Source organism: Garra rufa, chromosome 8, assembly GCF_049309525.1.
Source record: "Garra rufa chromosome 8, GarRuf1.0, whole genome shotgun sequence".
NCBI lineage: Eukaryota > Metazoa > Chordata > Actinopteri > Cypriniformes > Cyprinidae > Garra > Garra rufa.
In genome coordinates, this window is record NC_133368.1 from 7,430,702 (window position 1) to 7,454,680 (window position 23,979).

Below are 23,979 nucleotides of genomic sequence, written 5' to 3' on the forward strand. Positions count from 1 at the left end.
TCCCACTCCATGTGTCCGAGGTTTGACGGAATCGCTGAACCGGTTCGTCGAAAATAGCTGCTCAAAAGAACCGATTCGCGGACTTCAGTCACGAGTGCGCGCCGCTGGTTCCGTGACACCTGGTGCTTTTATCATCGCTGACTATATGATAGCCCAATCACACTTGTGTGCGATTTCAAGATCTCGACCTTTTATTTCATTACTTTACAGAGATTGCTGGGGGTTTTATTTTTGTATGTCGAGTAACAGGTTCGGGAGTAATAGTTTTAGTGTATTATAATAAAAAAAATATTAGTATTAGTATTAAATACTTGTTGTAATTTGAAAGGGGAATTCAATGGGAATTCGGCTTTCTGAGCCGCCGAGCGCCCCCTTGAAGGATGAAGGAAGAAGTGGCACTGTTAGACTGTGTGAAGATGTCATTTACAGCTTCAAAAAAGTCCAGAAGTATTGAGTTTAAACATAATGTGCGATGTTTTGTACAACTAAAACAACACTTGCATATATTATAACTTACAGCTGTTTTTATATATTGATAACGCATACAACTGCGAAAATATTATTTTTTTAACGTTTTATGTTGCAGCCTTATGTTAAACTGCTTTAAATTGCTTCCCCCCCCCCCCCCCCACATCAATCTACACTCCATACGCAATAATGATGAAGCACAAACAGGTTTGTAACAACTGCAAATTTATTAGAAGTAAAAAACTGAAATGATTCAACTGCATAATTCACACCCTTATCTGAGACAGTTGAAATGTAGTTATCGTTTGTAGCTGTACTTCGAGTGAAGTTAATCTGTAGCAAATTCAATTAAATGAGTATGATTTGGAAAGGCACGCACCTCTCAATAAAAGGTCTAACAGCTGAAAATGCATATCAGAGAGAAAAAACAGCCCTGAGATCAAAAGAAAAGACTGTAGAGCTCAGAGACAGGATTGTGTCATGGCACACATCTGGGGAGGAGTTCAGAAAAAAATCTGCTGCATTGAAGGTTGACATAAGTATGTAGTCGCCATTATCCATAATGGAAGAAGTTTAAAACGACCAGGACTGTTCCTAGAGCTGGCCTGCTGGCCAAACTGAGCAATTGATGGGGAACGGCCTTGGTTAGACTGGTGACCAAGAAGCTGATGGTTACTCTAGTTGAACTCCATTATCATATATGCAGATAGAAGAAACTTACAGAAGGACAAACATCACTGCAAGACCGATCTGGGCTTTTCATGTCTCCTCATTGAAGGACTGAAAACACACTTGGAATTTGCAACAAAGCACCTAAAGGACCCTCAGATTGTGAGAAACAAGATGCTGTGGTCTAATGAACCTCAATTCCAAGCATCATGCTTGAAGAACACCAAGCACTGCTCATCACCTGTAGAGTACTACCCAAAAGTAAAGTGTGCTGGATGCAACCTCATGCTGTGGGGCTTTTTTTAGCGGCAGGGACTGAGGGACATGGCAGAGTAGAAGGAAAACTCAAATAGCCCTAATGAAAACCCAGTCCAGAGCATTTAGAACCTCAGACTGGGCAGAAGGTTTACCTTCCAACAGGACAACAACCCTAAGCACACAGCAAGAGTGGCTCATAGACAACTCTGTATATGTCCTTGGGTGGCCCAGCCAAAGCCTGGACTTGAACCCAATCAAACATTAATGGAGAAACCTGAAAATGTCTGCCAGACCTTATCCAAGCTGACAGAGCTTGAGAGGTGAAGAAGTGAGGAGAAGAATGGCAAAAATTGCCAAATGCAGAAGTGCATAGCTTGTTGCATCATACCTAAAATCTTGAGGCTAAGTACCGTGTTAAGGGTATGAATACTTATGCAGTATACTTGTTTCAGTTTTTAATTTGAATACATTTGCAAAGTTGACACAAATCTGTTTTTTGCTTGATACAGTATGTACACAGTAATCAAAGCAATGAAGTAGCCTTAAGTTTATTCTGGTAGGTAATTTTAATTTTAAAGCTGTATGTTTGGAGGAAAGAGAGAGGCATTTTGTACAGCAGGTACTTGAGCACATTAAAAAATAAAAACAGACACTGTAAGACCAATAGGGCAGCATGCTCTTACAACATAGCAGTGCTTTTGCACTTACAATAGAGGATAAACTCTTTCATGAAAATGAAAATGATTTTTACCAAACGGTAAAATAATTACATATACATTTATTACAAACAATAATTAAGTGTAAACTTAAATAACAATTGTAGCCTATCTTCCATGCAGTGCATCTGCTTTTTAAATTTTAAATGAAAGGTTACGACCCATGCTTTTGTCTCCCAAAGTTGCAAATACAAGCTTTCAGTTGTTCAGTCTGGCAATGTACAGTACAAACTAGAAATTACAGTCAATTTGTGCATTTATTTGTGCAGAGACGAAGGCTGATGCTCATTTCATGTAGAATTAGTCTTGGCCTTTTACGATGCAATGTCTATAATGGTTTTCATATAACTGTTACAATAAAATAAATAATCTAAATGCATCCCTCTGCTTTACAAAAACAAAAGACTGCAGGAAATATTCTTCACATTTCAGGACCAGTTGCAGCAGTGCTCCTCGTTTGATCAGTACTGACATTCATATCAACCAATACAAATGTCCTACAAAGAAACTATGAAAACATACAAACAGTCAGTGAACATAACAATAGTGTCTTCTCACATATTTCCTTACAAAGAATGTATATTCACATAGTATGCTCACTGTACAGAGACTAGCTGTGCTTGGCAACAGTATGAGGAAGCTAGTCCTCTTTAAACTCTACAACCCGTACAACGCACAGTCAGGAGGGTAAAGGCCTGCATTAAAGCACTAACACTTTCGTAAAGAGAGAGAGAGTCTTACAGTAAATAAATAAAACATAATCTGCCACATCACAAATAGTCATACACAGATCTGAAATATCTACATATGTATCTTAACACAGGTGTTTGCAATGGTGGACTCTCTTAAGGCAGCTAGTATTGTGTACACTTTAAATGAAGTGAGAATGAACAGTGCATATGTGGATTTTCTTAATTTTAACTTAACAGCTTGACTTTTCCTTACAAATCTTAAAACTGGATGAACAAATCATCTACTATATCACAGCACATACACACTACCTATAACCTACTGAACTTTAAATACAATCTAATGGATGATAAAACACAGCTTTGCTTTAGTGCTGATAGTTTTGAACTTTGTATTTTAGTACAAAGACCAAGTGTGGTACTTGAAAGTATTTAAAAATGCACTTTTTAATTAAACATACAGTAGATGGAATGAATCAGATGCTTTGGGATTATTTACGAAATTCTCTGACAAGTCAAGAGTTTTTTTTTTTTTTTTTTAGGAGTATTAGGAGTCAAACAGGCCTTACCTGTGTTCAGTGCAACAACTAAGCAAGCTACTCGTTTATCTTCAAGTGACTTTCATATCTCCTTTCTTCTTAGAGCCAAGAGGTTGGGGATCTAGAAATATTAACATTGTCATCTGGATGATAACCAGAGCATATTTCAGCATGACTGTGCATGATAAAATGTTCCTTCAGATATGTGGTGATAAAGTAAAGCGAACGAGGAGAAACATGCAGTTCTAGTCGCGGTGGGCCAGAACGGCGGACTGTTTTCAGTTCAAGTTTCCACTTTCCCGAAGGTGCCCTCTGGTGGTCTGTACTGTTTAGGGAAAGTCTTCAGCTGGAGGGAGTTGAAAGCGTATTTGCGGCTGCCTACGTTTTTCATGGTGTTTTCTCGCCTGCAGCCCTCGCTGTGAAAAAAAGAGGTGATTATTTAGAAACAGGAACCAAAAACAATACCTATATTTGCATCCACACACACAAATGTTAATGTTTTGTTCAATATAAGCATGAGCTGCAGTTGCTGCTTTAAATTTTGAAGTTGGATTAAGGTGGATTCTAAATGCTGTCAAATGTGTTTATAATTCATCAGCTAGAAAACAAAAGAAAAATGCAACATTAAATGCTTTGAAAGATTCTCAGCTCTGATTAAATACCTGTTAATTTAAATTTTTTCAATCTTTAGAACACAAATTAAGATATTTACGATGAAATCCGAGTGCTTTCTGACCTTGCATAGACAGCATTGCAACTGACACGTTCAAGACCCAGAAAGGTAGTAAGGACATCTTTTAAATAGTCCATGTGACATCAGTGGTTTAAGCATAATGAACCAATGATGTAGCGCTGAAACCCTATTGTAATTGTTAGAATGGCCAAGGATCAGCAATCTCCACATAAAACTGATTGTGCAGACCAAACCAAAAGTCGTAGAGACTTGAAACTTGGAGGGATGGTAGTACTCACACTGTCTACAAAGTCACCAAGGCTCGTCCCAATCGGTATGATGGGGGCGCTGCAGCGATCAAACGTATGAAATACTTTATAATTTCTAAAGCGTCAGTCGCAGGCTCAAGTGTTTTATGTCATTGGAATCCTTGCGTCAGGCCAGACAAAATGCATGCCTCAAATGTTCTGGTATTTTGAATTTTTTGAAAAACCTACTTTTGCGAACTAGTCCTAGGTTTTTTGCCTGATCGGAACCAAAGCAGAAAGATTCTCTGGAGAGTGATTATCAACAATTATCAAAAAAAAAAAAAAAAGGTTAACGAAGGCTGATCGCAATGAAACTCTGTGGGCCTGTTTGACTCATGGCCCCAAAGGTCTGTGAGAAATTTGAAAGAAATTGGCCACTGTGAGGGCGATACTGCATTTTCTCAAGGGCATAAATCAGGGGTGTCAAACTCCGGTCCTGGAGGGCCACAACCCTACAGAGTTTAAATGCAACTCTAATTAAACACACCTGATCCAACTAATCAAGTCCTTTAGGCTTAATTGAAAACTGCATAGTATGTGTTGGAACAAAACACTGCAGGGCTGCGGCCCTACAGGAACCGAGTTTGACACCCCTGGCGTAAATGATTGTCCATTGCCCGGTTTATCATATAATAGAACCCCTCATTCTGGACAACTTTGCGTGTAAAACCACTGTTGTGAATCAAATTGTTTGTTAAATGATTGACAAGATGTAAAAAAACCTACTTTTGCAAACTAGTCCTAGGTTTTTCGCTTAATCTGGAAAAAACTACTGCAGTACAATTTTCTGGACTCTCTAGGTCAATAATTAAAAATAAATGTGGAAATGTATCCTTTGGGAAGCTATAACTGGGTCAAGGGGCACTTCCAAATGTACCCCAAATAAGGTCTTTTTTTCAAATGTGCTTAAATGCTTTGAAGCACTTGAACCCCGGTAATTGCTGCTTGCAGCTATATTTTTTGTTTGTTTCCCTTATGCACAAAAAGTAGCTTCAAAAAATTACGGTTGAACCATTGATGTCACATGGGCTATTTTATCGATGTCCTTGCTACCTTTCTGGGCCTTGAACGTGTCAGTTGCATTGCTGTCTATGCAGAGTCAGAAACCTCTCGGATTTCTTCAAAAACATGTTAATTTGTGTTTTTAAGATGATGGAAGGTCTTACGGGTTTGGAACGACACGAGGGTGAACAATTAATGACAGAATTTTCAAACTATCCCTTTTATTTCTAAAAACATGAATTAAGATTAAGACATTATCATGACTATCATTATAATGATCATGTTTGGTGTGAACAGGCCTTAATGTGTGAAGTAATGATCCCTAACTCACCTGCGCATACAGTCCAGAGCCTGTGTAAAGACCTGCGGAGCCATGCAGTGCTCTTGCTGGAGGATTTGACATTGCTCCAGAGTCACCGACATGGCTGTACGATCCTTTGCACTCTTGCAGCTGGTTACACGCACACCATTCAGACGCCGACAAATCTTACATAACGAGATAAAAATATCATTATGGTAAAGTACACTCAGACTATTGCTATGAGTTCACTAGTGCCATTGTTTTGTAATCAGATCGTAGCTCCATGGATCAAAATTAAACCCTATGTTTCAGTATAGACTCAAGAAAATGTAATAATAATGTTAGTTTACTGTACCTCTGCTGCCTGCAACAGGATGTCCACGTTCTTGCTCTTCCTAGCATTAACATTTTGACTGAGGAACCGGAGTAGCTCAGGCACACAGTTCTGACTCCGAGAGCGAGGCAGACCTTTAAATATAGTCATTCAAACTGGTTAGGACTGATATAATCATCTACTAACTTTACAGTTGAAGTCAAAAGTTTACATACACTTTGCAGAATCTGCAAAATGTCAATTATTTTACCAAAATAAGAGGGATCATACAAAATGCTTGTTATTTTTTATTTAGTACTGACCTGAATAAGAATTTTCACATAAAAGACATCCACATATAGTCCACAAGAGAAAATAATAGTTATCTAAAAATAATTGTTACCTGAATGATCCACAGCTGTTTTTTATTTTTCAAAATTCAAACACTCACTGATGCTTAAGAAGAAAACACGTTTTAGATCACATTAAAGGCTTACTCTGTTCTCCCGATACCAGCGCTAATACATATTACTTAACTTCTACTGGAAAAAGTGAAGATTGATTTTTGATGGAGGAATTTTATTTTATTTTTTTATTTTGATTTTTTTTTTTTCTCTTGGCTTTATATTCAAATGTCTTCTGGGTGGGAGGGTTTTGATTGGGTTTATACTGAGACGATCATCAGATATATATATATATATATATATATATATATATATATATACACTGAAGTACATCAGATATGGTCTTGTTAAAATACCAAAAAAAAAAAAAAAAGAGAAAAAAAGAAGGAAACACAATGCATTAAAAGCCAGGGGTGAAAACTTTTGAACAGAATGAAGATGCGTACATTTTTCTTATTTTGCCTAAATATCATATTTCTCAAAATCATACAGTTATTGTTGGAAAGAGTTCTAATACACAAAAATGCTGAAAAAAAAGAAAAAATAATAATTTGTGGGACCTGAAGGATTTTTCTGAAGAACAGCAGGCAGTTTAACTGTTCTGGACAAAAAAGGGACTCATGAACAACTATCACTAAACAAAAAACACAGCTGTAGATAATTCAGGTAATAACATTAAGAATCAAGTGTATGTAAACTTTTGAACGGGTCATTTTTATAAATTGAGCTATTATTTTCTCTTGTGGACTATATGTAAACGTCTTTTATGTGAAATATCTTATTCAGGTCAGTACTAAATAAAAAAATACCATGCATTTTGTATGATCCTTCTTATTTTGGTAAAATAATTAACATTTTGCAGATTCTGCAAGGTATATGTAAACCTTTATTTCATAAGCAGTATAGGAAAGTGTTCAGGACTCACAGTCTTCAGGCAGCACTTCTTTAAACTGGTCATAATAGGAGGTAAGACGAGCTAGGCTTTCCAAATTTACTACTTCCTGCAGTGACGTGTCTCCAAACCTAAAGGGAAATAAAACATGAATATGAATACTAAAATGCATTTTGTTTATCTAAATGTATATAGTATACTACAATATAGTATATTGACAGTCCAATGAATTACACTGTATGAATAACTGAAGTGGCAAAACATTGGGTCTCATTCACCAAGCCTGCATATGCACACATTGTGCATTAAATCTGCATACAAACGTGTTTACAGTCCAAACATGATTCTTCAATAACTTCTGTACTAAAATGTATGCTAAATTTATGAAAACAGGAAAAATCTTCCATCCACAAAGTTCACATACTTTAGATGACTTATAATCACATTAAAGGGGACATCAAATGCACTGAACACAACTACCCAACGATGATAAAAATCCATTTACTCCTTTTTATTCCCCCAAAAACCTAAACAGTCACAACTATCAAGCATTTAAATTTTCTGAGCAGTATGACGTCATATTGCTCAGGCCCCGCCCACATCTGCTAACGGACTGTCCTGTATTAGCATATTTCCGCCCTCGCCAGTTGTACACTGTCTGCCATTTTCTCCACGTGTTTTGTAGTTGGATGTAAAAGTGATCATAAGATTCTTCATTTTCTCCTGACAGCAAAGTCACTGAGGATGCAGTGGATTAGTTTTGGATTTAACGTTGCCACCAAATAAAAGAGAGAGGGGCGGAGTGAGCACAGCTCATTATCATTTAAAGAGGCATGCAGCGAAACGAGTCATTGTTCACAAAGCTGCTTTTGACAAGGTAAAAAGGGTGTTATTTTACGTGACCATTTAGGAATTTTAACCAAAGTATTTTACGGACAGAATTTTATCAACTTGTGGAAAATGGCCATGGTACTGGTATTCATAGATATTTCATCTTTAAACTATATATTATTTTTATACAGTGAAAAAGTAAGAAAAGCTTATTATAATTCAAGCTGCAAGGTTCCTTTGCATATAAAAAACCCCCACAAAAACGTATGTGCAGCAACAGCTGGCTAATGACATCTCTGTAATCTGGGTCTGTGTAAATGATGTTTATTGTGTTTGAACTGTTTTTAAAAAAAGGCAAACCTGCCATTGCTTGAGAACCTTGCTGCACTTGTATTTAGAAAGCGTCATATGTTTGCTGAGAGTGACGAAAGGCTGTAAAGGAAAGGTTGTGCAGAAAGCCCTAGAGATGGTCTGGGGGTGTTTTATGCAAATAACCAACCTTAAGCACACAACTGCTTATACAGAACACTCCAAATTTACTAACATTAGAACGAGGTTAAGAATAAATTCATGTGCTTACACGTGTTATGAATTAGGCTGACATTTTTGGTAAGAAGTTCTCATGTGCATATAAATACTGAAATGCCATGCATTTATTAGTGAATGAGACGCAGTGAGAGTAAATTCATACGCTTACTTCTCCGCTAGCGTTTGTTGCTCATTGATTCCTACGTTGAATAACACTGGTTGAACTCGCAGCAGCATCCCGTTTTGGATCTCTCGTGGTAAAACATCAAACATCACCGCCGGTAAAGGAACACGGACGTTAAACCCATCTCTGTTGCCCGTGATGACAGGCAGCATGTCGGGACTGAAGCTGGAGGTGGCCTGGGTTACTTTAAAGGTGACGTTCCGGAGGTCCATGACGCCTACGCCCATGTCTTCCAACATGGCCAATTCCTCCCCTTTAAGATGGAAGAAGAGTTTAGAGTTCACACATTCAGAAGTGCACTACCATACATAAATAATTTGAATGTGTCTTGTGTTGAGTATGTTTACCATAGGTGCTTAGGAGACCCTCAAACTGGGCCAGTAAGCCAATAGTGTGAAGTTGTCTGAGGAAGCCGCTGTCACTTAGACAATTCCTTAGCTTTACCACAAATCCACAGATCAGGGCCGTCAGCTACAAAGAAATATGTGTATTATTAGAATGGATATGAAATTAAAAACAATTACATTCAACTAGGGAAATGTACAGTTGAGGTCAAAAGTTTATGTACACCTTGCAGAATCTGCAAAATGTTAATTATTTTACCAAAATAAAAGGGGTTTTTCAAAATGCACATTATTTTTTATTTAGTACTGACCTGAATAAGATATTTCACATAAAAGACATTTACATATAGTCCACATGAGAAAATAATAGTTGGATTTATAAAAATGACCCCGTTCTAAAGTTTACATGCACTTGATTCTTAATACTGTGTTACCTGAATGAGCCACAGCTGTGTTTTGTTTAATGAATCATGATAGTTGTTCATGAGTCCCTTGTTTGTCCTGAACAGTTAAACTGCCTGCTGTTCTTCAGAAACATCCTTCAGGTCCCACAAATTCTTTGGTTTCGCAGCATTTTTAATATTCAAAGCATTTTCAACAATGACTGTATGATTTTGAGATCCATCTTTTCACACTGAGGACAACTGAGGGACTCATATGCAACTATTACAGAGGGTTCAAACACTCACTGGTGCTTCAGAAGGAAACACAATGCATTAAGGTGAAAGGTGCTGGGGGTGAAAACTTTTGAAATTTGAAGATCAGGGTAAATTTGACTAATTTTGTCTTCTGAGAAACATGTAAGTATCTTCTGTAGCTTCTGAAGGTAATTTCTAAATTAAAAAAAAAATATGCTATTCAGGCAAAATAAGTAAAATGTTTACATCTTCATTATGTTCAAAAGTTTACACCCCTGACTCTTAATGCATAATTTTTCCTCCTGAATAATCAGTGAGCGTTTGAACTTTCTCTAATAGTCTCTCAGTTGTCCTCAGTGTGAAAAGATGGATCTCAAAATCATACAGTCAGTGTTGGAAATGGTTCAAATACACAAAAACGCTGAAAAACCAAAGAATTTGTGGGACCTGAAGGATTTTTCCGAAGAACAGCACGCAGTTTAACTGTTCAGGACAAACAAGGGACTTATCACTAAAAAAAATAGCTGTGGATCATTCAGGTAATAACACTGTATTAAGAATCGAGTGTATGTAAACTTTAGACTGGGGTCATTTTTATAAATGTGACTATTATTTTCTCTTGTGGCATATATGTACACATCTTTTATGTGGAATATCTTATCAGGTTAGGAGTAAATAAAAAATAACATGAATTTTGTTTGATCCCTCCTATTTTGGTCAAATAATTAACATTTTGCAGATTCTGCAAGGTGTATGTAAACTTTTGACCTCAACTGTACACTGGAAAAACTAGCTTTATTGCATTATTAAAGCATTTTGCAAAGTACTCCAAAAGCAGAACCATTTTCAATAGGCTACTAACTGTCTGACAGAAAACCACATCTCTGCGGTACTGTAGTGACAAACTCATGGCGATAGTGGGAGCACTGTCTTGCATCAGTAGAAACACCATGGACTTCTTGGCTTTGTCGCTCATCATTGCTACACACTCATTCAGAGTGGTCAGGAGGGGATACAGAGCTTCACTCCATTCACCTAGAGCCATAAACAGAGACAGCTAACATCAGAAAACCACATATACAGTTGCAGCTGGTACAAATAGTATGTACTGTAGGAAGAAGCCTACCAGGAGAGGAGCCTTCAACACTAGGACTACCATCTAAAGTGGGATATAAAGATAATGTTGTTAAAGACAAAATTGGCCAATACTTATTACTTATAAAGCCAACAGAAGAGTAGATCTGACTAATCTGTATTAAATCTTGTGATGCACTGTTTGGTTTGTTAGCATATACATGCCAAAAATATAAGTATTAAATATAAGTATAGAGTTAAATGTCTAAAAATTCACACCTAAGCATATTTTTGCAAGTATATTATTTCTGTAATAAGTACTCATTTAAAAAGCATGTTAAAAAGAAGTTCTGTTTTATAAAGGAAATATCAGAGATATCAAGAACGAATGTGCCAGAGTGCAGAATTATAATTTGTGCCACAGAAAGAGGATGTAAAACTGAAAGCAGCTGTGCTATTTGAGCAGTTTTAAAACAGAACTTAACACAGGGTGAAACCTACAGGAGCGTGTGTTAGGACTGGACGGGCATGCAGGGTTCAGTAAGTGTGATGAGGATGGTGGTAATAATGGCGAAGAGGACTGAGCTGAAAGAGGGTGTGATGAAGTAAGGGAGGTAGAGAGACCGTCACCAGGGTTGATCCAGAATGCATTGCCCTGGCTACCTCTCTTGCTGGTGTCGGCCTGCTGGTCAGACAGGAAAACGTCTTCACTGCTGTCGCTCTGTAAGCGCTCTCTCGTCAGCAGCCTGTCCACACAGCGGATCACACACTCCAGACTCTTATCCACATTGAGCCAGATCTTTTCCTGAAGCAGAAACAGAATTTTACAAAGGAAATCTTCAGTATTCCTAAATCATGAGTAACTAATGTCAGTCTCTGAATCTTACCCACTCTTCCTCCTGCCAGTTTAGGTTCATGGATGCTCTGTTCCCTTTCCCGCTCCATTTGGCCTGTGGAGAGCCCTGGTCGTTTCTCAGGACCACGCGCTCAGTGTCATGGGTGGACGGAGAGCCTCTAGATGCGATGAACTCTGGGCGGGCAGCACTCAGTGCCTGAATAGCTGCAGTTAGCAGCTTACTGTCACACACTGTCACCAGCTGCCGCGTCTGAGAGAGACAGAGAGATTGCACTTAATCATTAAGTGGATCTCAATTGCTTTTACTTGGTAGATCTGTTGAGCATGAGAATAGCTTGTAATTGCTTTCAATAATGAACATTTCTGAGGTTCACAGAAGCAGAAATCATTATAATTTTATAGTGTAAATTATTCAGACACCAGATATAATTTAATAAACTGTCAGTTTATTTACTGACTTTTCAAAAAAATTCTAAAAATTCTGGAGAGTTTCTGAAAATTCTGAAAAGTTTTTAAAAGTTTCCACCCTTTTGCAACCCTATTTATTAGAAATATGATGAAACTTTGATTAATGATGACTCATAAATATTCATATACAAATGCACAAGAATTACTAATCTGTTAAGCATTATAAAATGCGTGTTAATGAATTAAGAAGAACTGCCCACTCAGACAGAAAGAAATCTGACTGGCATTTAAAGGTCCACTGAAGTGCCTTGAAACACGCAGCGTTCTTCTATGTGGTGACGTTCTTTTAACTGAAACAAAAACATATCGCTAAGCCCCGCCCACTAATTTTGAACAGCCAATAGCGTTCCATTTATATCTGCTCGGGGCAGAGCCGTTGAGCTCGGTAAAGCCGCATTTGTAAGCTTATGACAGCCACAGACTAATAAATTACCCCACAGATTCAATATGAAACTCTTGCTAAAACGAAATAGTGATAATAATCATGCTGAGGCTGTGTAGTTTAACACATGCCGAGTCCGACCGCGCATATGAGCGCATATGATCTGCTCCGCGTCTCTGTGTAGGGGGCGGGACATTACGGACTCTAGAGAGCATTTTATTGGACAGAACGTTTGATCTGAAACTGAAGTGCGCGGTGATATCATCAAAATCCTTGATTCATATTGGCGGAAGTGACGAGAGTGTAAGTTTTGAATGCCCATATCTTGTAAAAGCGAATTTTGTCACTGCTTTGAAACACACTAGCTTATAGATAATCTTAAAACTAATATATTCATACTAAAAGCCAAAAAACTTTAATTTTGATTTCAGGGGGACTTTAATATACTGTTATCAATCAAGTTGGTTCTATTTTCTGTGGCATTTAGGGGATTGTTCATTTGTAAAAGCAATAATAATATTAATCAAATTAAATAAATATAAAATCATACTACAGTAATAGTTTTAGTAAAATTTAAGTTGATAAAAATATTAAATAAGTTGTAATTCATTAATTTAAATTAAATAATAAATTTAGTAGATTTCATGAATCTATTTAGAACTTTAATGATTTATTGATTTTTTTAATGTTATTCAAATAATTTAATATTTTAACATTTATTAAATTTAATTAATTATTTATTAAATTGTACATAAAATTTTTAAAATAAATTAGCATTATATATATATAGCTCTGTTTGCTGATAACCAGTTTATTTGCTAGTTTAAAGGTCCAATGAATTGCTTTGCAACACGTAGCGTTATTCTATTCTATTCTTGTTGATGTAATTTCAACTGAAACAGGAAGACATGGCAGGAAATATCAAGCAGTCCCGCCCCCTCTTTTAAATAGCCAATAGTGTTTCTTTATATCACAGCTTGGGTCAGAGCTGTTCAGCTGCATTTGACAGTATATGGCAGCCACAATCTCATCCATATCGCTATAAAATACAGCATTCTGTGTAGAATTCAAATAGGTCCGATAAGTTTTGTGGTCTGCGCCGACTTGCGCATATGATCCTCTTCATGCTATCATGTCCCTGGGTCAGTCTGCGTGTCACAACACAAAACCAGACTTCTTTTATCCCAGTGGAAAGCTTAATTACACTGACTGAATTGTACCCTATCATTGATCCAAGATGTTCATGTCTTTCTTTCTTCAGTCGTAAGGAAATTGTTTTTTGAGGAAAACATTTTAGGATTTCTCTCCATATAATGGACTTCTATGGAGCCCCTGAATTTGAACTTTCAAAATGCAGCTTCGAATGGCTCTAAACGATCACAGCCAAGAAAAGGGTCTTAGGGGGCGTGTTCACACTTGGCGTCTTTTTTGACAAGAAAAAGTTGACAAGGGTGTTTTTTTAGTTACAAAAAAATCTGGAAGCGTTGCAGCAGAGGGCGTCTTTTTGTAGCTATAACAACAGCTGCAACAGTAGCCTATGTGTGGTGCAGAAATGTCAATAAAAAAAGGAAGCTGGTTCTTTTCTTTTTTTGACATTTTTGCCTTTTAGGTCTGCGAGCCGGGACTCGAAAAAGGGACGTCGATGTGCGGCTCAAGAAGTTATCGGCGCTGCATGCCGGTTTTTGAAGTTAACGGGGAGGCAAATCCATATATATATATATATATATATATATACACACACATATATACACACACATATATATATATATATATATATATATATATATATGTGTGACCCTGGACCACAAAACCAGTCATAAGGTTAAATTTGACAAAACTGAGATTTATACATCATATGAAAGCTCAATAAATAAGCTTTTTATTGATGTATGGTTTGTTAGGATAGGACAATATTTGGCTGAGATACATCTATTTGAAATCAGAAATCTGAGGATGCAAAAAAATCAAAAAGACTGAGAAAATCACCTTTAAAGTTGTCCAAATTAGGTTCTTAATGCATTTTACAAATCAAAAATTACATTTTGATATGTTTACAGTAGGAATTTTACAAAAAATCTTCATGGAACATGATCTTTACTTAATTTCTTAATGATTTTTGGCATAAAAGAAAAATCAAAAATTTTGACCCATGCAATGTATTTTTGGCTATTGCTACAAATATACCCCAGCGACTTAAGACTGGTTTTGTGGTCCAGGGTCACATATACATATACATACATATATATATATATATATATATATATATATATATATATATATACGTATATACAGGGTGCGATTTGTGAAAAAACCAGAGAGGGGGATGCCTTTGAAAACTTTTTTTTTTTTCTCTCTCCATAGGCAGAGGTTGACCAAACTGTTAGTGTAATCTGTTAACAACACGCATTATATATCCGACTTTCTAGGCAAGAACCAGATAATGAGTGTCAGGTCATGAAATATTTTTAATACGACGAAAGCTGTGTATTATCTGATCACAATTTAATAAAGACTTCGTAAGTGCCTATTAATAGTAACAATTTAATTTCAAACAATGAATACATTTTATAGAGAAGGTGAGCAAAGTATCAAAGGAGCTTTTTGGAAACGCCGAATCAGTAAACCACTGCGTCGCAAAAAGATTCACTGTTTCGAAGCGCTCCAATCGTATCGCGAATCATTTGATTCAGATGACTTTAAAGCATCTATCGCGAATAATTTGATTTAGATCGAGACGTAGGAGCGGCTTCGCGGGACGTTTTTTCCCCCACCGTGGGTAAAAATAATTCAGCTGAAGCAGGGATGCATAGACCAGTGGGGGGGGGGAAATCCCCCCCATCCCCCCCAGCAAATCGCACCCTGCGTATATATATATCTATGGGCAAATCCAGTTCACAACAATAAAATAAAAGTATATATAACAGCACCTTTCCCATTTTTTCTTGTTGTTATGGAAACGAAGGGTCTAGCTACTCACTTGTCATTGGTCAGCTGTCAAAAAAGCGCTTGACGTAGGGCGTTTTCTTCAAAAAAGTTCAACTTTTTTCAACTCGAAAAGACGCTCTGAGCTGCAGAAAAAGACGGCGGAGGTGGCGTTAAAAAAAAGCGCTCAGGGCTTTTTTGAAAAGACGGTTTACTCCATAGGGTTATAATGTAAAACAGACGCTGGCAGTTAAAAAAAGACGCCAAGTGTGAACACGGCCTTATCTAGCAAGACAATCGGTTATTTTCTAAAAAAAAAAAAAAAGACAATTTATATACTTTTTAACCTCAAATGCTGGTTTTGTCTAGCTCTGTGTGTACTCTGTGTAGAGATTAAAAAGTATTTAAATTGTAAGTGTTTTTAGAAAATAACCAATTGTTTCGCTAGATAAGGTCCTTATTCCTCGGCTGGGATCATTTAGAGCCCTTTGAGGCTGCATTTAAACTGCATTTTGGAAGTTCAAACTCGGGGGCACCATACAAGTCCATTATATGGAGAGAAATCCTGAAATGTTTTCCTCAAAAAAACATAATTTCTTTACGACTGAAGAAAGAAAGGCATGAATATCTTAGATGACAAGGAGGAGTACATTATCTGTAAATTTTTGTTCTAAAAGTGAACTACTCTTTTAAGTGCTTCAGGCAAAACTTATTTTGTATTGTGTGCTCTTATTAACTTGAGTAAAGCCAGACAATCAGTTTGGAACTGCCGATTTCAGCCAGCTCTTGGCAGTTTTGTGTAAAAATATGTATTAGGTCCGTGAACAGGCTGTATCAGTGTTATGGTTCATGCAAATACTCTTACCTTGTCTGTGAGGATAGCCAGGGTTCTTTCCAGTGCATTGGTTGAGCGTTCTTTGGCAGCGCGGGACAGACGTTCGGTGTAGTAGCTGACTTGCGTCTTGAGAGTGTTGATATGGGAAATGATTTCTTTAGCTTTCAACACATCCTGTGGCTGGTACCGCATAGAAAGTGGAGCTGACTCGCCAGCACTGAAACAAGACAGATCATTAAAAACAAAACAAAACATTCTTCAATTCCCCATTTGTTAGCACTTGTTCAGCTGTGACCAAGTGGACTATACTGCAAATGAGATGGCGTGATATACAAGCACACAGAGAAAACGTACACAAATGCCAAGTGCACATCATTGGATGGAGTGGGAGAGCAGTTTTAAACTACAGTACTACATCATCTAAACAAATGCTGGTGCAAACAAGAAAGATCCTTCACATTTAATGGAAGTGAAGGACTCAACACTGACCAATCATAAACAAGATGAAACACCACCACATATGAAAATGACTGGAAAACGGTCAATAACCCTGTAACTCACCCTTCACCCTCATATGAACTGATCGGAAAGCAAACAACATAAAATCAGCTGATTACAATTGCATCCATGAGATAAATGAGAAATAAAATATTAATATATATAAAAGTTCCAATCTATGGAACATTATAAAAAATTTAAAGTTAATTGACTTTTTTCTCACAATTATGATTTTCAGATAGGCCATAACTGCAAGATAAATTTCAATTCTGAAATAAAAAGGCTGAATTGTAAGATTTAAGCTCACAATTGTAAGAAAAAAGTTATCAATTATCTTTTTCAGTTTTTTATTTTGTTTAAAAAAGCTTTCATACCTTTCGCTATAAGAACAACAGAATAAAAAGAGAGAAAATAAAGAATTATGAAAAGCCAAATAGCAGAGCAACACAAAAACTTTAATTCATATCGTTCACCAATTTTTACATTAAAAGGTCTTACTGTTTTTTTGCTTCCTCAAATTTCTGAATGAGTTTCCTCAATCCGTTGCCCTTAAAGCCCTGATGATGTGCTGCGGGGGCCCCTGTGGTCACCACATCGTATGTGCGATCTGTTCAGAGATGATACATTAAGACCAGCCCATTCTGATAGACTACTGAAGAGTGTCAATGTTGAAATGCAAATATTGACCATAAATACTGTATCTCACCATAGCCAGACTCGCCCTGCACTCTCATCCTCTGAACATGGAGGTTTGTAGGTATAAACTCTAGTTTTTTCTCTCCTTTCAGAGTGCTAGATTTGAAGGAAGGACCTGACGGATTGTAAGTGAGAAGAATTGATAAATACAAAGTTGAAATCATCTTTAATTATAGCACTTACTTCCTCTTTCTGGCTGTGTGGGTGCCACAGCGCTTACCCTTGTATTCATGTAAATTACTGAGAGTCTCCTGATAGGTGAGGATGATGGTCTGGTACTGAGTGATGATTTGTCTCCTTAGATTCTCCCAGCACGGGGACAACTCGCCCAACTCTTCTAGCTCACACACCCTGCGTGCAGACAGGAATGCACAACAATATAATAAAATCTTATAATATTATATAAACTCATAGTGTTTGAGTAATGCTATAATGCAAAAAAGTGAGTCTTGACCGATTCTCAAAAGGATAGTTCACCCAAAAATAAAAATTCTGTAATTAATTCAAGACCCAGAAAGGTAGTAAGGACATTATTAAAATAGTCCATGTGACTACAGTGGTTTAACCTTAATTTTATGAAGCTACAAGTTAAAGACTGACAGGGCAGAGTAGAAATTGTTGAATAAAGTTGTTTTTGTTTTCTTTGAACACAAAAAGTATTCTCGTAGCTTTATAACATTATGGTTGAACCACTGATGTGACATGGACTATTTTAACAATGTCCTTACTAACTTTCTAGGCCTAGAATGTGTTAGTTGTGTCTATGCATGGTCAGAAAGCTCTCGGTTTTCATCAAAAAATATCTTCATTTGTGTTCTGAAGATAAAAGGTCTTACTAGTTTGGAACGACATGAGGGTGAGTAATTATTGACAGAAATTCCTTTAGGGAATAGTTCACCCAAAAACAAAAAATTGCAGAACATTGTCTGATTGTTAGGCCATTTTTTTTTTACTAGAACAGATTTGGAGAAATTTAGCATTATATCATTTGCTCAGTAAAAACAACAATCACAACAATCCACAAATAATCCACAATACTCAATTAACATCTTCTGAAGTGAAAAGCTGCATGTTTGTAAGAAACAAATATATAATTAAAACATTTAACTTAAAACAAGTCTTTTATTCATAATTTTGCTTTCTCCAGTGAAAAAGTCATTCAGAAATAGTTCTAAACAAATATAGGAAAGTGGAAAACAGAGGATGGACTTCTTCACTGGAGAAAACTTTATTATTGATTATGAACTTTTACAAATATGCAGCTTTTTACTTCACAAGATTCATGTGGATTACTTGATGATCATTGTGGTGTTTTTATCAGCTGTTTGGACTCTAATTCTGACGGCACCCATTCACTGTAGAGGGTGTATTTGTGAGCAAGTGATGTAATGCTAAATTTCTCCAAATGGATGAAGAAACATCTTGGATGTTTGAGTAAAGGGTGACTAAATTTTCAGCAAATTTTCATTTTTTAGAAAACTTTTGTTTTAATCCTGGCATTGCAAAATGGTGGAAAACAAAAACTCATATTTTAAACTGGTAAGTTAGCTTTGAGGTATAAAACTTGCAGTATGACTTTATTGTAGCTTAACCTCTAACCTATATGTGACCTGGACCACAAAACCAATCTTAAGTAGCACGGATATATTTGTAGCCAAATAGCCAAAAACACATAGAATGGGTCAATGCAGTGGTGCCTGGAGAAGTGGGTATACTCTTCATTCATTCATTTATGAAGCGTATACCCACGTGACTCTCGGCAATCTCTTCATAAGAGACGCTTTGAACTTACTATTTGTACGCATTCGTTTACTCTTTGGACAGAAAAGTTTACAGAGGTTCACTGGTTTACCACCTTATTAGGTGTTTTTAGCGAATACTTACATTTATTCACATATTACTGGATGTGGTAGACTATCATGATTTTGGCTAATGCAGGACACTACTGAATGATGCGCATCAGCGGGGATTTAGAGGTGGGTATACGCAAAGCCCCCTGAAAAAGAATACGCCGTATACCCGCGTATACCCTCCACTACACCACTGGGTCAAAGTTATCAATTTTTCTTTTATGCCAAAAATCATTAGGATATTAAGTAAAGATCATTCTCCATGAGGATATTTTGTAAATTTACTATCGTAAATATATCCAAACTTTTTTTTTTTAAAAAGTAACATGCATTGCTAAGAACTTTATTTGGACTTTAAAGGCAATTTTCTCAGTATTTAGATTTTTTGCACCCTCAGATTACAGATGTTCAAATAATTATATCTTGGCCAAATATTGTTCTATCCTAACAAACTATACATCAATGGAAGGCTTATCAGATGATGTATACATCTTAATTTCAAGGACATTTTGATTTTCCATTTCATGTCCTCTTTCAGAAGAGTCATTCTGAGCATAAGCACTAACCGTGAATTGCATTTACCTGGCAGCATCTTCCTCCAGCAGTAGTTTGACGAACTGTCTTGGTATGTGCAGGGAGAGCACACTCTCTGCCATCTGCTCCAGGACACGCAGGTGGTTTCCATCAGTTGTTGGAAATCGGTACATCCGTGAAATAGTGCCTCCAAACACTGCAATCAATCAATCAATCAATGGGTGTGTGCAATAGACAAAAGCATGGGAAAGAGCAGTTACTGCATTTTATTGCAGCATTAATTTGTAACAAAGATTAATACATGCTGTAGTTTTGATCATTGTAGGTTCATTGTAGGTTCTTAAAGGGATAGTTCACACAAAAATGAAAATTCTGTCATTAATTACTCACCCTCATGTTGTTCCAAACCTGTAAGACCTTTGTTCATCTTCAAAACACAAATTAAGATGTTTTTGATGATTTTCGAAACCTTTCTGACTCAACTTAACTGAAACTGCATGTGCCGAGCCTCGAAAGGTCAGAAAGTTCTTGGATTTCATCAAAAATATCTTAATTTGTGTTCCGAAGATAAACAAAGATCTTATGGTTTGAAATGACATGAGGGTGAGTAATAAATGAGATAATTTTTGGATGAACTATCATTTTAACAAATGTAGCTAACTAATGTGAACAAATGAAACTGTGTGAAAACTGTAGAACAGTAATACAACACCTATTGAAGTAGAACTAAAGCCTTAAACCCAAACTTAAAGAACTCTTCAAACTCTTCATTTATTGCCTCAAACCACTAATTTATCCTTCAGAAAGTGCTAATCTAGTTACAGAACGTATTATCTATTCACACAGAATACTTAACACTCTTGTGTTTTTAATAGCTGCAGAAAGAGTTTTCAGAACCTCTTTCACAGCCTGCGGCATTCATGAGTCTTCTTCACAGCAAGCAGTGAAGGCTACGGCCCATTGGTTCAGTAATGAAGAGCACATTAGAAACAAACTGCTGCCTCCAGATGGAATGCAGCTGCAATTATTAAAAAAAAAAAATTCTATATAGACATCAAAATAAGACACTCACCTGCTTTTAAAAGAGCGTCTTTACATAGGGATGCTGATTTTGCTTTTACTCCCATGGATTCGGTCAGACTTTCATCAACAGGTAACACCATCTGTGAGACATGAGAATAATTATACATTCATAATATGATACCTTAATGGAATTCAAGATACTATAATGATACTAAAATAACAGTGGCTTTGTCAATGAATATTTGTGACCCTGGACCACAAAACCATGCCAAAAATCCTGAGGATATTAATTAAAGATCATGTTCCATGAAGATATTTTGTAAATTTCCTACCGTAAATATATCAAAACTTAATTTTTGATTAGTAATATGCATTGCCAAGAAGTTCATTTAAACAACTTTAAAGGCGATTTTCTCAATATTTCGATTTTTTGCACCCTCAGATTCCAGATTTTCAAATAGGTGTATCTCAGCCAAATGCTGTCCTATCCTAACAAACCATGGAATGGAAAGCTTATTTATTTCACTGTTGTGTTGTGGTCTAGGGTCACATTTATAATTACATTAGTCATCAGTAATTTAAATCTCGGTTTTGGATAGTAGCCACTTTAAAACTCACATCAGTCGACCACTAATGTATAGTGTGAAGAACAGCGTCCGTAAGCACTCACCCTGCCATTAACTGTGTCTGAACGTGCCAGAGGAGCTCGCTGGTCTCTCCTCTCCTCTATCTGCCATGCGATGATGGTAATGTTACCCATCCGCTCACTCTCTGCTGATCTGAGCCAGTAAAATGCCCACAAATAGGTGTCAGACTAAAATTTCCCGGTATTCCTAATAAATTATATGCTAATGTTATGCTATAGGATTACACATCAGTTTTGTACCTATTTTTTATCTAACATACCGCAGAGTAAGATGCAGCCTGTGGTGCTTGTCTTGAAGCAGCTCTTTTACTGCAAACATAGCTGAACCGAGCAAGTACATCTAATAAAAAAAGAGAGTTTATGAGGCTGAGCAAAACAGTGCACAATGTTAAAAATAACAGTTTCTGTCTTACAGTCCCCTGTGAGCGGTCCTTCACATCGTAGACAGACAGTTTGATTTGAGTATGCTGGGTAATCAAAGAGTCCTGGAAGAAGGCAATGCTGCTCAGGAAGATTGGATTACTAGTGCCCTAGGAAAAAAAGGGAAATGCCCGTATTAAATTCACCTTAATATGCTAAATCTGATATTTAACAAGTGTTAAGGGCTAGTTTAACAAACTTTTTTTGTGTCCATCCTCACCTCTATAATTTCAGTCTGTGCGTGTTTGGTCCAAAACGCCTGTGGAGGGGTGGTGCAGCTCACTGCTACAAAGCTACTAGGCTTACGGTCCAGTGATGGAGTTACCAGCTCACTGCATGCTGGGAAAAAAAAGACAATCATTCAGTAAGTTAATCATGACAGGAGGAATGATTTATTTGTAATTACACTCATAGTAGCACTACAATCTAGTCTTTGTAAGCAAATTATCCTCACAATGACAAGTGAAATATGTCATACAAACAAATGTCAGATGTTTCATCATGGAAAAAGTAATATAAATGTCGGGTAGTACAGCTGAAGGCAGACAAAACCCAGTTCACCACACAATGGAAATATTTGATTTAACAGCCCACAGATCGGTTGTATAAATGTTTATTTTTAGATGAGCAAAGAGGGTACAGCTAATTAACTGTTTGTTTATTTATTTCACAAATACAATAGGTTGTATATTGTTAGTGCTGGTAGTCAAAAAAGGAGGAAGGATATTGAGGAACGGTTGCAGATGTACACACATCTCCTGAATGAGTGGATATCAGCTTTGGTGGCTTTGTATTACTGACGAAATTTCACTTTGGTAATGCTTATGATTGATTGAACTGCTGATACTCACCCAGACTGAACTCCAGCACTGGCTCATCAGGATCCTGACTGTTTCCTAAACACATGTGAAACACAACACACAATTCCTCTGAATAATGTTGAGATTATCTCAATGCAAGATTTGTAGTCTTAAAGAAATAGTCTGGGTAAAATGGAAGAATTGCCCCAGTATGTGGAATTTGATTGACAGGAAGAGGAATTTACTGAATTTTAATTGCTAAATTGTGCGCTAAAACGATGAATAAATGATACTTACCTCATGGATTTAGACAAATTATGCCTCTTTTTCCCTATATTTTATATGCATTTAAACCTAAAGTTCCACACTGATTATCACAGCCATTAAATAGATATACAGTTAAAGTTAAAGGTTTACATACACCTTGGAGAATCTGCAAAATGTTAATTGTTTTAATATCATATAAAATGCGTGCTTTTTAATTTAGTACTGACCTGAATAAGATATTTCACATAAAGGACGTTTACATACAGTCCACAAGATAAAATAATAGTTGAATTTATAAAAATGTCCCTGTTCAAAAGTTTACATACACTTGATTCTTAATACTCTTTTGTTACCTGAATGATCCACAGCTGTTTTGTCAAGTCCCTTGTTTGTCCTGAACAGTTAAACTGCCCACTTTTCTTCAGAAAAATCCTTCAGGTCCCACAAATTCCTTGGCTTTTCAGCATTTTTTGTGTATTTGAACCCTTTCAAACAATGACTGTATGCTTTTGAGATCCATCTTTTCACACTGAGGACAACTGAGGGACTCATATGCAACTATTACAGAAGGTTCAAACGCTCACTGATGCTCCAGAAGGAAAAACGATGCATTGAGAGCCAGGGGTGAAAACTTTTGAACAGAATGAAGATGTGTACATTTTTCTTGTTTTGCCTAAATATATTTATATATTTTTATTTAGCATTGCCCTTCAGAAATTACAGAAGATACTTACATGTTTTCCAGAAGACAAAATAAGTTAAATTTACCCCGATCTTCAAATTCAAAAAGTTTTCACCCCATGACTCTTAATGCATTGTTTTGTAAATGCATCAGTGAGGATTTGAACCTTCTGTAATAGTTGCATATGAGTTCCTCAGTTGTCCTCAGTGTGAAAAGATGCATCCCAAAATCAACAGTTGTTGTTGGAAAGGGTTCAAAAAATGCTGAAA

At 36.6% G+C, this 23,979-nt stretch overlaps 1 protein-coding gene across 2 annotated transcripts in view; it reads right to left on the reverse strand.

Annotated features, from left to right (window-relative positions):
* Nucleotides 1-1,942: 1,942 nt before the first annotated feature.
* Nucleotides 1,943-23,979, reverse strand: part of inpp4aa (inositol polyphosphate-4-phosphatase type I Aa) — a 33,325-nt gene continuing 11,288 nt past the window's right edge. The window contains exons 3-23 of one of the 2 annotated variants that reach the window (XM_073845416.1): nt 22,813-22,857; nt 22,182-22,300; nt 21,955-22,071; nt 21,802-21,881; nt 21,566-21,674; nt 20,945-21,035; nt 19,921-20,068; nt 17,709-17,839; nt 17,499-17,603; nt 17,291-17,399; nt 16,325-16,511; nt 11,719-11,937; nt 11,495-11,636; nt 10,884-10,916; nt 10,620-10,792; nt 9,123-9,246; nt 8,761-9,028; nt 7,266-7,363; nt 5,979-6,091; nt 5,654-5,808; nt 1,943-3,755 (exon numbers count right to left, since the gene is read on the reverse strand). In XM_073845416.1, the coding sequence (XP_073701517.1) occupies nt 3,623-3,755; nt 5,654-5,808; nt 5,979-6,091; nt 7,266-7,363; nt 8,761-9,028; nt 9,123-9,246; nt 10,620-10,792; nt 10,884-10,916; nt 11,495-11,636; nt 11,719-11,937; nt 16,325-16,511; nt 17,291-17,399; nt 17,499-17,603; nt 17,709-17,839; nt 19,921-20,068; nt 20,945-21,035; nt 21,566-21,674; nt 21,802-21,881; nt 21,955-22,071; nt 22,182-22,300; nt 22,813-22,857 (2,699 nt within the window). In that variant the 3' untranslated portion in view covers nt 1,943-3,622. Of the gene's footprint in view, nt 3,756-5,653; nt 5,809-5,978; nt 6,092-7,265; nt 7,364-8,760; nt 9,029-9,122; nt 9,247-10,619; nt 10,793-10,883; nt 10,917-11,332; nt 11,637-11,718; nt 11,938-16,324; nt 16,512-17,290; nt 17,400-17,498; nt 17,604-17,708; nt 17,840-19,920; nt 20,069-20,944; nt 21,036-21,565; nt 21,675-21,801; nt 21,882-21,954; nt 22,072-22,181; nt 22,301-22,812; nt 22,858-23,979 lie in introns of both variants that reach the window. The other variant, XM_073845415.1, reaches the window with a different exon arrangement.